This window comes from Anopheles coluzzii, chromosome 2 (genome assembly GCF_943734685.1).
Source record: "Anopheles coluzzii chromosome 2, AcolN3, whole genome shotgun sequence".
Lineage (NCBI taxonomy): Eukaryota > Metazoa > Arthropoda > Insecta > Diptera > Culicidae > Anopheles > Anopheles coluzzii.
The window spans coordinates 75004143-75026812 of NC_064670.1; the positions used below are offsets into that span (position 1 = coordinate 75004143).

At 38.8% G+C, this 22670-nt stretch overlaps 1 protein-coding gene across 1 annotated transcript; it reads left to right on the forward strand.

Annotated features, from left to right (window-relative positions):
* Positions 1-728: 728 nt before the first annotated feature.
* On the forward strand, positions 729-2446 carry LOC120957359 (uncharacterized). The gene is made up of 3 exons (XM_049611075.1): positions 729-1494; positions 2235-2349; positions 2434-2446. Exons 1-3 carry the CDS (start codon positions 963-965, stop codon positions 2444-2446), a joined length of 660 nt encoding a protein of 219 aa, XP_049467032.1. The 5' UTR covers positions 729-962.
* The last annotated feature ends 20224 nt before the right edge of the window (positions 2447-22670 follow it).

Here is a 22670-nt window from a genome sequence, read left to right on the forward strand (position 1 = left end):
CTAGGGTAGGTATGTATTCATGATAGGTTCCAGGGTATGTATGGGTTCATGATAGGTTCCAAGACCGGTATGATTTCATGATAGGTTCCAGGGCAGGTATGAGTTCATAATCGAATCAAGGATCAGTATGGGTTGATGATAGGTTCCAGGACCAATATAGATTAATCATAGGTTCCAGGTCCTGTATGGGTACATGATAGATTCTAGGACATGTATGGGTTCATGATAGGTTCAAGGATAGGTATGGGTTCATAATAGGTTCCAGGACTTGTATGGATTCATGATAAGTTCTAGGGAAGGTATGAGTTCATGATAGGTTACAGGGCATGTATGGGTTCATGATAGGTTCCAGGTCCTATACGGGTTTATGATAGGTTCGAAGATCGGTATAGATTCATAATAGGTTCCAGGACCAGTATGGGTTCGTGATAGGTTTCAAGACCGATATGGGTTCATGATAGGTTCTAGGGCATGTATGGGTTCATGAAAATTTGACTGATAAATTAACTGATAAACTGATAAAATTACGATCGTAATTTTATTTTATACGGTAATTTGAATAGAACAATTTTTTTTCCAATGCATTTAAAACTTTAAACGTGGAACTTTAACTTTAACGCTTATAATAAATTATTTGTTCGTGAGGGTGGTATGTGCTTTATCAGATAAATACCCAGGGTTTAATGTTGGGGCAATAGGGTCATTTGCATGTTTTGATAGTTAAACCGTTAAACCACAATGTAAACAATCGGTTGTGCTTCACCAATAAATCACAGCCAAAGCATCGCGAGCAAAGGTGTTTTTTGGATTGGTGTTAAACTGTGTTTTTGGTGTTTTGTGCGATTTTTTTTAATTGTTTAGGAAATTTGAAAACCATAGCGGTGATTTATTCGGCATTTATCGGAAATTTAATTTTATAAAAGTGTAGAGCAGAGAGGAAAGAAAGAAATTTCGATAAAGAAATGAGCGAGCTTAGCCAGGTTAAGTCGATAGGGCAGTTAGCGGTTTTAACGCAGGATAGGCAACAGGTAGTGCGACTGATGCAGGATGCAGGATTGTTAAGGACAGAACAGGAATGTGAGAAGTGCCACCACTCGATGGTTTTGCGAGGTACGCAAAGAAGGAATGCGTACAAATGGATTTGTGCAAACGACAATTGTGAAGGTTCGGAATGCTCTATCCGAAAGGGTAGTGTGTTCCAAAACTCAAGATTGTCGCTTGCACAACTTCTCCGCATTATCTTCGAGTGGTCGCAAAACTCGCACGTGAAGCGTACTAGGGCCGAGTCAGGTGTTAGCCGCAAAACGGTTAACGAATGGTTTAAGCTTCATAGGGAAAAATGTAGTGCGTATGTTGAGGAGAACAGCCGGCTGATAGGAGGCCCAGGACTAACGGTGGAGATCGATGAGTCCCTCATCGTAAGACGTAAGTACAACCGAGGCCGATTGCCAAGGACTGGGGAGCTATGGTTGGTAGGGGATATTTGTAGGGAAAGTAAAGAAATTTTCTTAGAGATAGTCGGTAGGAGAACTAGGGAAAATTTGCACGACCTAATCCTCGAGAGTGTTGATTGGGGCACCACAATAATGACGGATTGTTGGAGGTCATACGACACTCTCGAGGATTATGGATACGTGCATAAAAAGGTGAATCATTCAGTTCGCTTTTTAAATCCAGAAGATAGGGAAATTCATACACAGACTATAGAAAATTTATGGGGTAAAATTAAACCATTTTTGAGAAGCAAGGGAACAAACAAGAAGACGTTGATCTCGTACATCAGAGAGTACGAGTTCAAACGGTGTAGTACGAATGTTTTTGAAAGCATTCTGCTCGCCTTAAAAGCTGAGTAGGCCCAGCTTAGGACCAGCATAGGGACCAAGATCCATTTATTTTTTACGACTATTTTAATCACATTTTATCATTCAAGGTGGCTAGCAAATGCTGAGAAGTGTTTTAAGCACGATTAAAATAATCATGCTCACACATTTCCAGAACTCCGACCCCAACCTCCACGTGGTGCTGGCTGGACTACAACTGTTGCACAAAATGTGCAACAATTGTATACCAACTGGGGCGGGGGTGTTGTGTTTTTGTTTGTCGTTTCAGATCACCGTTTTGCTGTCGATCAACGGATACATTTATAGTTTTGCTTGCAGCAAAACAAAGGTAGGTTGCAATAATACTTACGTTCCATTTTATAACAAACTAATTATTGTAACTATTTTTTTCAGTAACTTTTATGTGCGACATCGAACCACCAATCCATCTCGGAACCATGTCCTGTCGACACTCTCACCAAGGACGGTTTTATATGATGTATGCCGCGTGCGGAGTGAGTGGCAAACGGTACGTGGTTAATACTAATAATAAGAAAAACAATTGCTCTTGTAGTCACAATATATGACACATTTTCTTTTATATTGCTTACAGATACTTCATCTAAGCTGCTCAACGTTTTCTTCCTCTGCTGCGGTATCGGAATCGAAACATCGTAAATATGGTGAGTCCTTCATAGCACATGATTAGTAATTTTAACCATTAACGTGCCATATTATTTCTTCTACCAGGCCCCAGCGACCTATTTCTATTGTTGCGACAAATGTCAGCACGCGTCGTACGAATCATCGGTGGTATGCTGTCCGAAGAACAAAGCTGCCACAGCTGAACCCACAGCCCGATTGCACGATCAGCACAGTTACAGCATAGCGTAAGGTTCAACACCCGGGGCTCGCGTTGAGCTAACAGCACGGCACCGTCAACGACACGATCGGTCATCCAACGCCATGCCCGTCGAATGATCCGCCCTCCACCGACCAATCTGCTGACGCCGATGGGCGCCCAATCGCGCAACTCGGAAACAGAATCTGCCTCACCCCCACGACCGTGACATTACTATTAGATAATAAAAGTGCGATCGATGGTTCGAACGTGACGTGATTTGAAAAAAAAATGTCTGCAGACACTGCGTGGTAATTTTTTTTTTTTTATCCGAAATTCGTCCTTAAGATTTCCACCTGCTACAGTTGTATAGGATGCGTTATTCCGCTGTTCCGCTTTGGTGCGCTTTCCGAGAGAGCAATCTCTCATCGGCTGACGAGCATGAGTGCCCGCCGTCTTGGTACCGGTAGGTAGGGAGAGGAATCCCGGCTTTAGAGGAAAACAATTAGAAGGTCATTCGAGTCCACAATACAACAACGAGATCAACAATCCGAACTGAATGTAATGTGTCACTTAATAGATAATAACTTTGTAAAAAAAAAACAGATTAAATAATAGAACATAAAACGTTTTACTTTTTTATTGGCGAACTATACACGAACTACACATCGTACTGTTCTCTCGCTCTCAGGCAGTTCGAGTTTTGGATTAAGTGATGGATTTACATATGTATTTATACATTAATTGACGTATTTAATTTTAATAATAACGTTGTAATTTTCAACGTACTTTGCACATTTTGTAATAAAATAAAAGTTTTCTACGAATATGTACATACATGCTGTTTTGATCATCATTTGCAAATCATAAAATATTAAAAAAATAAGCATAAAATATAAAACATTACATTTTTAAGAAAACATACATGTATTCATTCTTATCATTATTGTGACAACATTCGCAAATATAATTTTAGCATCTCGAGCCTCCTGAGTAGTACTGCACAGGACAGTGATGCGTCTCTCGCGCGCGCCCTGGACGATACATTCGCAGTTAAATCCTTTTTTTATGTCATGCGTAGAGACTTTGTTCGGACATCTAGCTATCGTGGAAAAACATACGCAAATTTCACGATATACACATGATGGGTCACCGGAATCGCACCCACGGCTCGGAATCGCTTCCGAGCAATGCTACTCCGGCTCCGATTCCGAATAATTCAAACGGTCGATTCCGCCCAGAGCCGTCGGAGCCGTCCGGAGCCACTAGTCGACAGCTGGAGCATTCGGAGCCGTCCGGAGCTGTCGGAGCCGTCGGCGCCGTCCGGAGCCGTCCGGAGCCTTCGGAGCCGTTGGAGCCGTTGCAGCCGTCGGAGCCGTCGGAGCCGTCGGAGCCGTCGGAGGCGTTGGATTTATGCATATGGTTATCCTCGATGGAAAGAAGCGACGCATTTTCTCGGTGATTGGATTTCATTGACGATGAATGAGGACGAAAGAAATAATTCCAAGGAATATTTCCACCGCAAAACAGGCATTGCCAACATTACTATGTGCATCAATTGTACACACATAAAAATTAAAAAAAAAAAAAACCACACCACCGACCTCTATTGTACATCAATCGAAAACGATTTTATAGCCTCAACGTTATGTTGGTTTTAACTTCCGATGTGGAATCATGTGTAAAATAATGGTTTTATGGTATGAAGTACTGGTTTGTTTAATTCTAGTTTTGTGATCATAAATGTCGCATACGATCAATCAATGCCAAATTTCCAGGCAGCTATCACGATGCTTTTGTATGGGGAGTGAGTGCTGCTCGAAAACATTTCGAAGAACTACACAGAACCGGAAGAATTGATAAATTACTTGGTAATTTAAATCAGTACACCTATACCGACTTGCGTAATTATAGTACTACTATTTTGACACAGGTGACGCCAGGTACCCAGGAGAACCTTGGCTTGGTAGACCACATAGAGATCCTGTGTGACGAACATTCCATACCGTCTAGACAGGTCTAATTTCGATACGCACACGCACTGCCCAGTACCGGAATAGCTAACGCCAAAACGGACTGCGGCTGCAGTATGCAATAAGAGACGCGTGTCCGCGACTTTATCGAATGGTTCCCACACTTTGCCACCTTACAAAATAACAGGGAACCGATGACAATTTCGGTTCCCACAACAAAATGCAACTTTGGCAAAACGGCTTCAGGTATCTCGCCTAACGTGAAACTAATGAAATTAATAAATAGAACGCATCGTGTCCGGAACTAGGACAGTGATGAACTAAGAAACAAACAAGAAGGTTCTGTTCAGTGTTTAGCATAATATCACAAAGGTCCGAGTTATTACATGGCGACCGTGACAGGACGTACACGTAAACGTGATGTTGTAGAACAGTGAAACAGTGATCACAGTGAAAAGTGTTACGTTTGAAACACAGTGAAACAGTACGCAATGTGCTCTCCTCAATAATCGAAAATTTTATAGCATAGCTGAGTTGAATATATGTTGTTCGCTAATTTTAAATCTGAGTATAGGGGAAAAGTGCAAAAAAAAAAACCATACATAATGAGTGACTCTATCGAGTCAGATTTAGTCAAAAGTATCAATTGGTTACTTCACATAGTAAAGAATAGAATCGATAAATCTGAGCTCGAAGAGGAGGTTAAAGATGAGCTCCACGAAACCGCAATCTCAATATTGGTAAGCTGCATGGATAATAACTTGCCACTAGAAGAAGTGCAACACCAGCTAGTGCGAGCACATTTACTGTGGTCAAGTGTTGTGAAATTGATAAATGGTAACGCTAAGAACATGTCAATGGAAGAATAGTGATTATAATTAAAAACAAAAAAAAAAACAATATAGATGTGAATAAAAAGACGTGTAAAAACTTAGTGAATGAAAATGACGCGCGCAGAAATGGAGAACCAATTGAACGAAATATTGGTAAGAATCCAAGAAATTAGTGACGTGAGTGAAAAAGAGCGGTGGCGACAGTACTTATCAGACTTTGATATAGAAGAAGCCACTACGGACGTCATCCAAGAAATAAGTATGACGATAAACTTTTATTTCGATGTGGAAAATTTGTGAAAAATAGTTATCTTGAAAAACAATGTTGAAAACCTGTGAAAAATAGTTATCTGTGAAGGGGATGAAATCAAAAACAGTGATCGTATCAGAAAACGGTTCCCTGACGTTTAAAATGTGTCGGTCATATAACAGGCACACCGCCGTTACAGGTGATGCCCAAGTTAACGTAATTAACACGCTTGAAAAACATAGCCATGATCACGAAGAGCAGGATTGGAAGCTCTGGCTAATACTTGCACTCGTTGTTGTTAAGCTCGTAATAATACTCTGGAAAGAGTACAAGGCAGCAATGAGAAGGCAAGCAATACGTGCAGTGAACCTAAGAACAAGTACGCAAAACATTTAAACATTTAAAGCGAAAAGTGATGTGATGAAAAGTGTCAAAGTTGTAATGAGTGACAAATATGATGAAACAATTCCCGACTGCAACGGAAGTTTCAAACCATTCCTGACTGCAACGGAAGTTTTAAACCATTCCTGACTGCAACGGAAGTTCTAAACCATTCCTGACTGCAACGGAAGTTTTGAACCATTCCTGACTGCAACGGAAGTGCGAAAAAAAAATTCCTGACTCTAAGAAGCATTCCTGAATACATCGATGCATAATAAAGGTACTGTAAGTGAACAATATTTACTATAAAATATATAAATACAAATATACACTAATATACAGTATAACAACAAATGTATAATAACAGTAGAGTAATATATACAGGTTAATGACAATATAACAATATATTGTTAGTAATAATGACATATCAATAATAAGTAATACTAAAATGAATCGCAAACGTACTCAACCGTCATCAAAAAAAATGACTGGGAAATGTCAGCCTCAGTAATAAGAGAAGAAATAGAATTATATATCAAGAACCTTAATAATGTCTTAAGAAATTTAAAAAAGGCCCCAAATAGGAGATATAAAAAGGATACACTGCTTAACAAATTAGAGCAGACTAAATCAATTTACAAAAATATAACAGATAATTTGGCTAGTTTGGAGCATACAATTTCAAGCGAGGAAATAAAATTCTTCCTAAACTGCTCAAGGAATATTTTTGGAGAGATCCACACAATCATAGCAACAAAATTAGAACAAGCATATGCACATAAAATTAGTTTACCAGCTATTGTGTATGCATTAAAATTTACATCAAAATTAAAGGCGAAAATCAATACCAAAATGGCTAAAGTAGACATTAAATTAGGAACAACCCTCATACCGATGTATGATGGGTCCCCAGAAACACTGCATTCCTTCATCGACGCAATTGAACTATTCAATTCTATCACTAACGATGAATTTGCATCAGCTACCCAGGAACAAAAAAATATGGCAGAAAATATAATTTCGCGTTTAGTCAAGACACGACTCTCGGGTACGGTTAGACAAATAGTAAACGATAACCAAAATCTCTCAGAAATTATAACAACACTCAAGCTACATTGCGTATCTACGGTCACAACTGACCAATTAATTTCCAACCTTAAATCAATACAGCCAAAAGGGAACGTAGCCGAACTTTGCGACAATATTAGCAAAATAACAAACCAACTACGATCCCTATATATCACCGAAAACATTCCTGTAGAGACTGCAAATCGAATGGCCACAAAAGCAGGGATAGAAACTTTAATAAATAATCAAGAAACAATGAAACAAAAATAATCCTAAAAGCAGGATCCTTCTCGAAGCTAAGCGAAGCAGTAACAAAATTTCAGGAAAACGAGATTAATTACACACCAGCGCAGGTGCTCTACGCAAAGCCACAATACTTCAACCAAAACTTTCAGCAGAGAGGCAGGTATAACAGCCGATACAACGGAAGAGGAAACAATAATAGAGGAAATTTTCGAGGAAATTATCGCGGAAATTTTCGAGGAAATCCCCAAAGAAACCAATACCAAAACAACGGCCAGCATCAAATCCAGAGATTCCAAAGAAATCAGGGCTATAGAGGTACGAGTCTGAATAACAGACCACAGTTCAACGCTTACCTACAAGAATCAAGGCCAGTTGAAGCCCCAAACCAACAAAATGACACGAATAATTTTTTAGAAACCACACCAAAATAGTATACACCATAAACGGAACCACTGACAACTACGTATTACTTAGGAGTGATATGTCGACGAGCGCGCTATCACTGATGGTAGACAGTGGTTCAGATATATCAATAATCAAAATTAACAGTATAAAAAACAACAAAGCATACAACCCTAACGAACAAAGCTACATACAAGGCATCGGAAAAGGGTCGTTTACAACAATAGGAACAACAAACGGCTTTCTACAAATAGGTGGATATAACATTGCTGAAACTTTTCATATAGTTGACGAAAATTTCCCAATACAGGTAGATGGCATACTTGGCAGAGATTTTTTTGAAAACAATAATTCTCACATAGACTATGAATCATGGCTTCTTCATATTAAGATAAATTTTGAAAGAATTTCTATTCCTATCGCGAACAACAAAAGAAATAAAATAATTATCCCCGCTAGATGTGAAAGCATAAAATACATAAATAAAATCAAAATAGATGAGGATAGTGTAATACTATCTCAAGAGATAGCCCCCGGAATTTTCTGTGCTAATTCAATCATAAATATAAACCGTCCATTCGTAAAGTTCATCAATACAACCGAAAATGATTTTGTATTACCTAAATCATTTCTCCCCAGTTTGGAACCACTGAAGAATTTTTATTACGTTTCCATTAAAGAGGCAAACAATAACAACAACAATCACAGCAACAACAACAGAAATCAAAAGCTTCAAGAGCAAATAACCATCAACACTAAAGATACTGAAGTAACTAAAAAACTAATAGAGCTTTGCTCACAGTATAATGACATTTTTTGCTTAAAAGATGACGTTTTAACTTGCAATAATTTTTATGAACAGAATATAACGGTAAATGACAATAAACAAATTTATGTCAAAAATTACAGAATACCAGAATCTCAAAAAGATGAAATAAACAAACAAATAAAATCAATGGTTGATGAAAACATAATTCAAAATTCTGTTTCACCATATAATTCGCCCATCCTTTTAGTACCAAAAAGAACCGGTAACGACAACAAATGGAGGTTGGTCATAGACTATCGTCAGCTGAACAAAATAATTAGCCCCGATAAATTTCCTTTACCACGCATAGATGATATTTTAGATAAATTGGGCCGTGCAAAATACTTCTCAACGTTAGACCTAAAATCAGGATTCCACCAAATTCCGTTAAACAAGGATTCAAAAAAATACACTGCATTTTCAACAGATACAGGGCACTACGAATTTAATAGGCTACCTTTCGGGCTCAATATTAGTCCAAATTCTTTTCAACGTATGATGTCCATCGCTTTAAGCGGACTACCACCACAATGTGCTTTCTTGTACATAGACGATATCATCGTCGTGGGGTGCTCTATTAATCAACATATAGAAAATTTACGCAAGGTGTTTGAAACATTGCGTGATTATAATCTAAAGCTTAACCCCTCCAAATGCAATTTTTTCAAAAACGAAGTGACATTTTTAGGACACAACATTTCAAAGGAAGGTATACAACCAGACAAAGAAAAATACTCGATAATCCTAAAATATCCTGTACCACAAAATAGTGACGAAGTACGAAGATTTGTCGCTTTTTGTAATTACTACCGCCGATTTATAAAAAACTTCGCAGAAATAACACACCCTTTAAATCAACTGTTAAGAAAAAACGCCACTTTCCACTGGAACGAAATTTGTCAACAAGCTTTCGATACCCTTAAGAACCAATTACTATCACCACACATTTTAAAATTTCCGGATTATACTAAAGACTTTGTTATTATAACCGACGCCTCTAAAATAGCTTGTGGAGCCGTACTAGCTCAAAAATACGATGATATGGAACTCCCCATAGCTTTCGCTAGCAAAGCTTTCACGAAAGGAGAATCCAACAAGTCAACTATAGAACAAGAGCTAACTGCGATACATTGGGCAGTTCAGCATTTCAGACCATACATATATGGTAGGAAATTTAAAATTCGTACAGACCATCGCCCGTTGGTGTACTTATTTTCAATGAAAAACCCCTCATCAAAACTGACACGAATGAGATGGGATCTAGAGGAGTACGATTACGAAGTTGAATACGTCCCGGGTAAATCAAACGTTGTATCAGATGCTTTATCAAGAATTCCGGTCACATCGGAAAGATTGAACGCTATGCACATAGTTACCAGGGCTATGAAACAAAAGAAACAAGAAACTGAGTTAATTCACATCAAGGAGCCTGATCAACTCCATGTATATGATGCAACAAATAGTTTAGAAGCATTCGATCTACCTAAACTAACGTTTCACCCGGACAAAAATAGAAAAACCCTATTTTTGAATACCTACGATAAAAGATTTCGTAAGAGACTTGCCGAAGAGGAAGTACTCGCAATAAATACGAACATGAAAGAAGAATTAGAAAGGGTATTAAAAATCATTGATGGCAGGCCTGCCCCAAAAAATAAAATTGCTGAAAGATGCAAGAATAATGAAAAAGATAACCCTTCGAGAGGTAAAACATATGTCGCAATACAAGCTAATGATGACATTTTTAAATACGTTAGTAAAGAAGATTTTAAAAACATTGGCAACGCTGTTCTTAAGAACACTGCCATAATAATCTATGACAAACCCGTCGAGGTTTATAAGAAAACTGATATTGACATGTTGATTAAAAGATACCACGACATGCCTACGGGAGGTCACGTCGGAATCAACAAACTATATAAAAAACTAAAATCGATTTATTCATGGCCGAACATGAAAAAAACAATTACAGACTATGTTAAACAATGTTTAAGCTGCAAAATAAACAAACATGCCATACCATTGAGAACCCCTGCAATCGTTACAACAACGCCAAATAAACCATTCGATGTAGTATCTATAGACACTATAGGACCTTTTCCTATAACAGAATCAGGAAATCGCTACGCTATTACCCTGCAATGCGATCTTTCAAAATATGTTATGGCTTTTCCAGTACCAGACAAATCAGCTTCTACAATCGCTAAAGAAATTGTGAATAAATGCATACTTATATACGGACCCATGAAATGTATTAAAACTGATCAAGGAACAGAATATAAAGGTGTTTTTGACGAGGTTTGTAAATTGCTTAAAATTGATCGCAAATGTTCAACAGCTTACCACCCCCAAACGATCGAAGCCTTAGAGCGAAACCACAAGTGCCTTAATGAGTATTTAAGAAATTTTGGAAACGAGCGTAGTAACGATTGGGATGAGTGGCTATCTTTTTACTGTTTTAGCTATAATACCACACCAAATAACCTACACGATTATACGCCATTTGAACTTGTTTTCGGGAAAAAGCTGAATGCATTTGAATTCTGCAATATTAACAAAACGGAACCATTATACAACATAGATGCATATGAAAAAGAGTTGAAATATCGCCTTCAAATTGCCCACGATACAGTAAGAAAAACTTTAGAACAAGAAAAAATAAAAAGAACAATACTATTAAACAGCCTACTAGATGAAAGGAACATAAGCGTAGAGATAAACGATATAGTATATCTTAAGATAGAAAATAGACATAAATTAGAACCAGTCTATAGTGGACCCTACATAGTAACAAAAATAAATCAAGCTAACGCCACTATAAAAGGTAAAAATAGCAAAGAACAAGTAGTACACATATCTAGACTAATTAAGAGATAAGAAAACTATAAAATAAATATAAAAATATAATGTACTCATATACTTAAGTATAAATTCAAGAAACAAGGAAAGGTATCTGAAGCCAAATTTTCAAAAATCAAAAATTTGTCTCTAAAAAGGGGTGAGGTGTGACGAACATTCCATACCGTCTAGACAGGTCTAATTTCGATACGCACACGCACTGCCCAGTACCGGAATAGCTAACGCCAAAACGGACTGCGGCTGCAGTATGCAATAAGAGACGCGTGTCCGCGACTTTATCGAATGGTTCCCACACTTTGCCACCTTACAAAATAACAGGGAACCGATGACAATTTCGGTTCCCACAACAAAATGCAACTTTGGCAAAACGGCTTCAGGTATCTCGCCTAACGTGAAACTAATGAAATTAATAAATAGAACGCATCGTGTCCGGAACTAGGACAGTGATGAACTAAGAAACAAACAAGAAGGTTCTGTTCAGTGTTTAGCATAATATCACAAAGGTCCGAGTTCCTGATCCTGGTTCTGAAGAAGCATTATTCAACTCATCTCATTCCTCTGGCCGGATACTCGTAGAGATGACTATAGGAATATTAAAATCGAGATTTAGATGTCTTAATGGTATAGACGGTTGCCTTAATTATGCACCAGAAAAATGTGGAAAAATCATAAATGTTTGCAGTGCATTGCACAACATATGTGTTGAGCATAATTTGGAGTGGAATCAGCAATGACATTATGCTCAGTGTGCATTAGATAGCATCAGATTAATTTGCTGCTTTGTTATACAATCAATCTCAACTATAATGCATTATTTGCGAAATTAAATACACTAATACTGAGGCTTTTTAAACTTCTTAGATGGGACGGACAGAGGAGAGTGTTTGTTATCCTACAGAAAGATCCATTCCCGTATCAGCAATGTTTTTCTACATCCATACCGAGCAGAATCAACCTACGAGCAGAATCATACCGGCTGTGTACTATATCGTTACTTTTTAACACTTTTGCGCATACCTTTGAGGCCACTCCAAAATTTACGAAGCACTTTGAACCGCGTCAAACGACGATGGTGGACCCGGTATAAGCTATACTAGGTATAAAGCTATATGACATGTATGTCAACATATCTCCCCGTCATGAAATGAATCAAACTCACTAGGCCACGATGAACTGTGAATGTTATGTGCATGACACTCGATGACCAAGCTCAAAGATTGCATCGTAGCCTGGCGAAGCTGTAGTAGCGTCTGATTAATATGTAAATGAGCTGCTTTTTCATGCCTGGCTATCTTCTCGGCGTTAGAAGTGTGAGCATTGTAGAGACTAAACAAGTTTTCACAAATTGGGTTAGGAATTGTATTTATTGGTTACATTAAAGTTCGCATTTATTCTTTACTAATTTGTTTATACCCTAGCTCTAGCTCCACTTTGGCTATGGTTAATTTTAACTCGCGGTCTTTCTACGCTAACTCCCTTGTGAGATTCAATTCTTCTCTTTTTAGATCAAGCTTTGCTTGTTTTAATTCCATATTTTTTAATTCTATTTATTTTTCGAATTCAAATTTTTGTTTTTCTAAATCTAGTCTTTCCTTATCCAAATCTAGCTGTTGTTGGCGAATAATATTTTGCTGCTGTTTAATTCGACCATAATGCTTATGTTCTAGCAATTGCAATTCAGCTATTGTTCTTTTGCGTCGTGTTGTACGTTGATTTGTGTTATTTTGCCCTGACTGAGATGATCTCTGTGGTGTTCTTTCATTGTCATTCGTTTGGTTTAGATGCTGTAGAGATGGTGATGACGTTAACTCCATAACCTGTGGAGTTGGTGCTGCACGAGATGGTGACGCAGGCAATGGTGATGAGAGTGAAATTGGTTGGGTTATTGATTGTGATGGCCTTTCTGCCAACGGTGTTTCCCGAACAGAGATAGGTGCTGAACCTGATGAATTAGATGGTGCTCCTAACCCTTTAGTGTTTAGCCCAACAACGCTATCTTTTAACTGCAAGATGTCAATAACGTGACTTTCAAGTGCAGAAAAACTATGCATCGTGCATGGTCCTCCTCCAGTTGCTCTATACTCGCGGCTATTGTGCGATAGTTTTTTCTTCATCCCCGATCTAAAATCTGCCCATACCTGTATCGTGAACGATTAAAATGCATATAAATACATAATAAACATGCTCAATAGTTCCAAAATGTTGAAGACTTGTTGACTACTTTCCTTTTTCCACCCAGAACCGTCTTTAGTCGGGGGTCCTAAGAGATTCAGATCTTTGGCAATATCATTCCAAAAAGTTGAGGTTCCTTTTTGCTTATCATGTATGATAGCTTTGTTCCTTTCTATCAGCTCCACCCTTTTTTCAAACTGTGACTATGTTGTAGTTTTTCGTTTTTCCTAAAATTAAAATTTACGTCATCATTAAAGGGTTTTCGAGGATTATATAGACATGTTCAGCGAGTTGTAGATTCGTTCAGGCACATAATAGACTCTTTCAGCGAGATATCGAATTGTTCGGAAGTAGGCGTGGACATGTTCAGCGATTCTGTAGTGCTGTCATTTGTTTTGTTTACACACTGTGAGGCAGGGTTCAATTTTTCATTCTCAAAAGACCTAAACGTAGCTAATAATCATTCCCCAAGCTGTTTAATACATAAATTAGTTAAAACAAACATATTTTTACGAAAACCGTTTGTTTACCTCCTGATGAGAATGATCCAAGCTGCAGTCCAAGGGGTACGAAAGTGACAGCTCTACAGTATAACCGAACATGTCAACGCCTACTTCCGAACAATTCTATATCTCGCTGAAAGAGTCTATTATATGCCTGAACGAATCTACAACTCGCTTAACATGTCTATATAATCCTCGAAAACCCTGTATTATGTTCGAAACGGGTATAGAAGTTTACATCAGGCAATAGGTAAAATTCTATTGCTTCGAGAGATTGAGGTAGCCACGAAAAATCAAGATCTAGTATTTTCCAGGCTAAAGATGAATGTTATGACCTGCTCATTTTTTATAAGAGAAGGATTATTATTACGGAACAATCCAGAGAATGTTTGGGTTTTAACCAAAAAGTGTAGCATTTTTAAATATAAGAAGGCTGAAATGATAGCTGATTCGTTTCACATTTATGAACACTTGCTTCGTAAACAATGTGAAGCATTTACTATACCATGATCATCAAATATCATTTTGAATTTCATTGGATGTGAGTCTTATTTTTCATCTACTATCTGCCGAGTTTCCATACAAGATATCAAATGCAAAATGGTGGCTATGAAAATTCCACGATCCATTTCTTATCAATATCATTTTACTCCTATGTTGCATACTTTAAATTAAGGTAATTTGCATTGTATTAATAGCCAGTTAAGCAGGTTCGATTAGAAGGTTCGGAGATAAAATAAGGATATATATTCTAAAACAAACAAAGTATAATGTTAACCCCTGCATATTTATTGAAGTATGCTAAATTTGATATCTTACTGATCATACGATCGTTCTACTTCCGGTAACTAAACGAGAGCGAGCTAATTATATTGAGGTCTGATTTCACACAAAAACTATCATAAAAATGGCATCAATGTGTAAGTAATATCATTAAAAATAGATACAATGAATCATATTGCAATACATTGATAAATCCAGTTGCATATAAATAACCCCGCACTGGTGGATTATATAATAAACATTTAATCTATTTTTTATATTTTTTAGTGTTTTTTTATTATTTAAACGGAATTATGCTAACGGGATTAGGACCAGACAATACTTGAAGGCTAGAATATAAACAGGGAAATAGACGAGGGTTAGATGAACTACATAATGAATTATAGCATGTACAAATGAACTCAAACGGACAATTCAATACACATTAGCAAATGGAAAGTACAACCGCCTACACGTTATTTCATCATATTCCCAAAACATCACAATTTTCCTCTCATTTCACACCCAGTGTTGCAAATACAACTCCGTCGGTTCCTCGACGGCGGCGAACAAGATATAAAGACCGTTTCACTAACGTACAAATCTTTACTTTATTTAAAAACGGAAAATAACGCGGTTTATCGTTCGCTAACTTTTTAAGAGACCGTTTGTTCTGCGCACAGTGTATTTATCCTTTTTTTCCCGCGATGGCCGTTGCGCCATCGCGTTACGCAGATGTTCGAAATTCGAAGATCGATCTTTGTCACCCTATCTAAACGACTAAACCTATCTCCTGCCATTTTAGCTTGTTTACATTCCGCATGCCATAATAAAGGACACGCGGTTCGTCGGCACGGTTACTTGTAACACCCAGTGTAATTCTATACAGTAGTAGAAAGCACATTTTTAATACTAGATTATCAATACCATCAACCATCAATAATACATAGGCGATCACAGCCGTATTTACATATTTACAATCTATTTTTTATTTTACAGGATTTTGACAACTAGTTTTCTTTATTCCCTTTAAACTTATGCAACCCCAAGCATATCGCAGTTTCAGCTTAAAAAGTGCTTCCACATCATCTGTATTTGGCTGATTATATTCAGTACTTCCAATATTTTTAAAAAGATTACAAATATTTCTACACTTCATTAATGGTATTTTAAAGTTGTTTGGTGGACCACATTGCCAACTACACGTTGCAAATACGGGATCAAACACAATATCTCGAGCTTCGTGCATTTTATTTTTTCTATCACATCGTGTGTTGATTTCATTCAGCCACTGGGTAATGTTGTTGAAATATTCTGTGCCATTCAATCTTTCTTCCAGCTCATCGAGTTCCTTTTTCGTCGAAACAGGTTTAAACTCAATAGAGGGAAGAATACTTTTACACTGCATGTCACGGATGATATTGCTTCGAAAATCACTTGCACTTCTAACATTTTCAATTCCTGCTTTGTTAATGTATGTCTCATTTCTTCTTGGAACTTGTACTGAGCTGCTTCCATTGAAGAAATAAATTTCTGGCTCAATTTTCAATTGTTGCAGAATATGCCTTTAATTTACAATTATTTGTTTTAGTAGCTAAAATATAACATTTTCACTTCCATTTTCTTCCATACATGCAGCAGGAACAATCGTTTGTTCAACTACATAATTATCTACAAAATTTTCTACAATATCATCGTCAATTCCTACACTTGGATTAAACTCCATCCTTTCAATGGAATAGGATTTTCTTAATATTGGTTAATAATGGGACGTTTTACGTACCCTGAAATAGAGTAAGTGTTAAGCAGAGCTATACTGATTCGATGAACTGCAGTTCAAAACCAACTGGAAGTATGAAAATTTACCGTATTAAATAATTTCATATCTTCTTTCAATTCCAGATCATAGAGAAGTCGTCGAGTAACAGAGCCTGCTAAGCCTGTCAAACATTCCCTTCAAACATTGCGAGGGTTGCAAAAAGTACCATCTGCTCGAAATCTTAAGATATTTTAAAAATATTTTAAAATATTTATTTATTTATTTTTTTTTTGCTGTGTTATTTGTCGAAAAAATCACTTTTCCTATTTTTGCAAGATAAAATCTCAAAATTTAGGTGTTTAGTAAGCTATAATTTGCAATGAAGAAAAACATCTTCCTTCAACACCTCACTGCTTAAGAGAGATGCAATCAAATTCATTAACGGCGTAATAAGAGTATCATTGGAAAAGGAATGGTTTAAAACCTAGAACAACTTCTTTCGTCTAGTGAAAACAACAACGACATCATGGCCATCTGTAGAAAAGAATCAAGACCAGAAGATCCTTACTCGAGTAAGAATGGGCCATACTAGACTGACCCACACTCATCTCATGGATGATCCAGCCCTCCTCTATGGCAATTCTGCGGTACCGACATAACAATCTTCCACCTTTTGATTGAATGCCACGGTTACTCACTTCTAAGGAATAATTGCTCTCTTGACTTTAACATAGATTCAATACTATCAGCCCATCCACAGAAACAGAAACATCTCCTTAAATTTCTAAAGCTTTCTCTTCTTTTACATCAAATTCAACAGTCAAATATTTTCTCACAATATTCTCAATTCCGTCAACAGGATTTTCAACACTTAAACGGGATAAAGCCATCGTTTTTTCTTGGGGTTTTGATGCCGCATGTCAACAAGGTTTGTACAATAATTTCATAATTAATATTAAACGCTCCATTATTTTTGTTGTTATTGTCAATATGTTATTTCACATCTATCTAACGTTTCATTTCCATCATAATAAATTTTAATTTCTTCAGCATGATTTTCAACACTTCTCAAGCTGAATTTAGTATGACAGTTCTTTGCGATTTGTTGAAAATCATATGTAAAAATGAAATTTCATTAGCAAGCAAATACACCATTTGACAGCTGTTGAAAAATATCTAGCAGGCGGTTAACTTTTATGTTTATATTCGAAAGTGACTTGTAAAACTCTGTAATGCGCCGTGTAAAGAAAAAATCGGATAGTTCATTGCGTTACTTTCAGCTGAAATCTGCAAGTTTGACATAAAATGTGTGACCGCTTAATTTTAAGACCCTGTAATTATTTATAACGCAGTTAAATTGCTGTGGTGCATGTGTGGAACATAGCTCTACTTTTAAATCAATTCTTATAATAAAGTTTTTCTCGCGCCATATTAAAAAAAAATCGTTCTGAAAAGAATTACCATCTTCAAATTTAGTTTGTTTACATCTCGTTTTCATTCAGTTTCAATTATATAAGAATCAACCCCCAAGCAATTGACAGCGATTTGCGAGGGCGCTGCGTTGTGCTTTGGGGCCAGACGATGTTATATGCGCTGGAACCAAAAGAAACGGATTACACGAACTTCAACCTAAAGTTGATAACGAGCGGACTGGCGCACTCAACCAGTCTGTTGCGCATGATGAGAATCAATTATCCCAGTGCAGCGATAGAGAGAGACCTGGAGATCTTGATGCAGTACGAGTCCTCCGAGCACAAGTCGACGGTTACGGTTCAGGGTGAAGTTAAATCACGACATCATCCTTACCTTCTAACTATCACGTCATCTGTGGAAGGGTTCATTGCCGACTTCACTCGATTTGGCGACGAACAGACATTCTACGTCTGTCCCAGCGTGGAGAAATTTGCGGAGCAGATCGATCAGATAAGCCAGGCAGTGCAACTCGAGGCAATGTAGGAGCAAGAGAGGTAGCAGGCGAGCAGCGGGCAGACATATACAAGCCAGGAACACTATGCCTTGCTCGGTATAGTGGTGACGGATTGTACTACCGGGGAATCGTGGAAGAGGTGGACGAAGTACATGATACTGTGCGTGTCGTCTACGTTGCCTTCCTTAAGAAGGACCTCTGCACAACGTATGTGTGCGACTGGCGGGCGTTCGGCCGAATGCACAACTACCCATTTCAGAGGTTTACCGATGGCTGGAGCAGCAACTTTATCGAGCGTCGTTTTACGTGCGAAATATCCATCGCTCTGACATAGAGAAAGGTAAGACACTAGAGGTAGAGCTGTACACGGCGAGCAACTGCAAAACGCTTACCTACCAGAAAGAATCGAGACCAGAAGATCCTTACTCGAGTAAGAATAGGCCACACTAGACTGACCCACAGTCATCTCATGGATGATCCAGCCCTCCTCTATGGCAATTCTGCGGTACCGACATAACAATCTTCCACCTTTTGACTGAATGCCACGGTTACTCACTTCTAAGGAATAATTGCTCTCTTGACTTTAACATAGATTCAATACTATCAGCCCATCCACAGAAACAGAAACATCTTCTTAAATTTCTACAGCTTTCTCTTCTTTTACATCAAATTTAACAGTCAAATATTTTCTCACAAAGAGGCGAAACATCCGACTTCACTCGATTTGGCGACGAACAGACACTCTACGTCTGTCCCAGCGTGGAGAAATTTGCGGAACAGATCGATCAGATAAGCCAGGCAGTGCAACTCGAGGCAATGTAGGAGCAAGAGAGGTAGCAGGCGAGCAGCGGGCAGACATATACAAGCCAGGAACACTATGCCTTGCTCGGTATAGTGGTGACGGATTGTACTACCGGGGAATCGTGGAAGAGGTGGACGAAGTACATGATACTGTGCGTGTCGTCTACGTTGCCTTCCTTAAGAAGGACCTCTGCACAACGTATGTGTGCGACTGGCGGGCGTTCGGCCGAATGCACAACTACCCATTTCAGAGGTTTACCGATGGCTGGAGCAGCAACTTTATCGAGCGTCGTTTTACGTGCGAAATATCCATCGCTCTGACATAGAGAAAGGTAAGACACTAGAGGTAGAGCTGTACACGGCGAGCAACTGCAAAACGCTTACCTACCAGAAAGAATCGAGACCAGAAGATCCTTACTCGAGTAAGAATAGGCCACACTAGACTGACCCACAGTCATCTCATGGATGATCCAGCCCTCCTCTATGGCAATTCTGCGGTACCGACATAACAATCTTCCACCTTTTGACTGAATGCCACGGTTACTCACTTCTAAGGAATAATTGCTCTCTTGACTTTAACATAGATTCAATACTATCAGCCCATCCACAGAAACAGAAACATCTTCTTAAATTTCTACAGCTTTCTCTTCTTTTACATCAAATTTAACAGTCAAATATTTTCTCACAAAGAGGCGAAACATCCGACTTCACTCGATTTGGCGACGAACAGACACTCTACGTCTGTCCCAGCGTGGAGAAATTTGCGGAACAGATCGATCAGATAAGCCAGGCAGTGCAACTCGAGGCAATGTAGGAGCAAGAGAGGTAGCAGGCGAGCAGCGGGCAGACATATACAAGCCAGGAACACTATGCCTTGCTCGGTATAGTGGTGACGGATTGTACTACCGGGGAATCGTGGAAGAGGTGGACGAAGTACATGATACTGTGCGTGTCGTCTACGTTGCCTTCCTTAAGAAGGACCTCTGCACAACGTATGTGTGCGACTGGCGGGCGTTCGGCCGAATGCACAACTACCCATTTCAGAGGTTTACCGATGGCTGGAGCAGCAACTTTATCGAGCGTCGTTTTACGTGCGAAATATCCATCGCTCTGACATAGAGAAAGGTAAGACACTAGAGGTAGAGCTGTACACGGCGAGCAACTGCAAAACGCTTGTGTAGCTGATAGATGAGGAATACTTGGTTGCTGTTGCCAATAGTGATGGGCAAAACAACACAATTTCGGAGCAGGCTCTGACCGGCTCCTTACCCAGCTTCGCCTTAGCGACTCCGTACCACCGGCTCCACCAGTCCAGGACTCCTTAGCCAAGTTACTGTTGTACTTCAAAAAGCTAGTTGCCTAGTTGCCAAGAAGTTAATAATTTGCAACCTATGGACAACACCAAGCCAAGGATTTTCAAGGCTCCAACCTTCAATCTATCCTCAACTCTCTGTCCTGCTGGTGCTCAGAAAATTATCTTGATTTGTGTACCAATAAAAGTTCTATCATTTCCTTCTCCTGTTCCCTCCAACTTATACAATGTAGCTATTTCCTTAAATCCTTCCAACTTCTTCTTCTTTGGCTCAATAACCGTTGTCGGTCAAGGCCTGCCTGTACAACTTGTGGGCTTGGCTTTCAGTGACTAATTGATTTCCCCACATAGCAGGATAGTCAGTCCTACGTATGGCGGCACGGTCCATTTGGGGCTTTAACCCATGACGTGCATGTTGTTAAGTCGTGCGAGTTGTCGAGTGTATTACGAGACCAGCCGACAATGCATCTAGCACATCATTATTTCCCGTATTTCTATTATGCTACCGTTATTGCCGCTCAGGATGCGGGGAACGTATTTTCTGCCATACTTCGGCCTCCCTTAGAATCTTCCTCTGAGCTCTAACATTAGTCAACGGGAGGCCACGTCCGCCTCGATCACTGCAATCACTTCTGCGCCGTTCATGCCTACTCGAGGCGCCTCGAACAAATGTGGGATTACTCGACCATCGTCACTGCTTATGGGTGTTCGCCGACGCCTGCGGTAGCGCTCCTCACGAGATGGGACTTCCGCCCGTCTCTCCAACGCTCTGAGGGGAGGGGAGATGACGGTGTTGGTTGGATTGATACGGACTGTTCCGAACTGATCCGGACTGATCCGGACTGATCCGGACTGATCCGGACTGATCCGGACTGATCCGGACTGATCCGAAGTCAAATTCGGTTATCATCGGGAGTCGGAGTCATATTTTGCGCACCGGAGTCGGAGTTGATCCATGACTCCACTAAAGGATTACCCATCACTAATGCGTACTATGTTTATTTTGTTATAGTGATATTCATAAGGATAAGAATACAGGTTTTCCAGGGGTTCTCATAGTTATGGGACACTTGCTTGAATTTTTCTTATGGGAAGTGAACTTCATTTGATGGAAATTGGACTCTAAGGCACCCTTTTTGGACAGCTCCTATTGGAAATTCCTATTGCATTTGTCCAACAAGGGTGCTGTAGAGTCCCATTCCCATTACATTAAGTTCATTTCACGGAAGAAGGAGTAAATTAAGTGTCCCACTGCTATGAGAACTCCTGGAAAACCCTGTAAGGATCATAAAGATAATAAATAATAATACATACACATTGCAAATTCCAACTGGATTCTAAATGAGTCCGCCAAAACAAAAAAGAAAGTTCCGTTTCCATTTAAGAAAATGTTTGAAAAATCCCAAAACTATCGGAACACGTAAAATTCCCACTATTTAATTTCGCGGAATACAATCAAAACAGTTGAACAATTTTTAGTAAGCATGCTTTATAGTTGAACGCTCCATAGTTGACAGACACTTCAATTAAAACGCATGCGTTTGTATGGAAAAATCAGATTTTGAAAAAATCACTAACATCTCATGGCTCTCATTCACTCTTGCCTAGGAAAATTTCAGAAGTTTTTTGGGTGAAAAAACGTGCCAACTAAAAAACAATAGTCTATAGTATGCAGGGAATCGAAGTTTAACCAGTGAGTTCGGACTGTAAATGAACAACGAACCATACAGAAGACGAACCTAAAATTACTTACCGGTTGAATATCTGTAGAAATTATACGATTATCGGTATACGATTAGCCTGATGAGCGTTCTACGGTTAGAGCACTGATCATTAGTGAATCATTTGCATGTTGACTGCCATCCTGGTATCGCAGCGTTTCGAGTGAGCACGTGTTCATTCCAGTCGTATAAAATAAAAGGTTGTTTAAACAGTTCTCGACTGATAGAAAAC

What these genes read in the sequence shown, in the direction of transcription:
- LOC120957359 (XM_049611075.1), top strand. Translation starts at nt 963, where the DNA reads ATGAGCGAGCTTAGCCAGGTTAAGTCGATAGGGCAGTTAGCGGTTTTA. An exon ending in AGGGGATATTTGTAGGGAAA is followed by an intron (nt 1,495 to 2,234) that starts GTAAAGAAATTT and finishes TATTTTTTTCAG; the next exon opens with TAACTTTTATGTGCGACATC.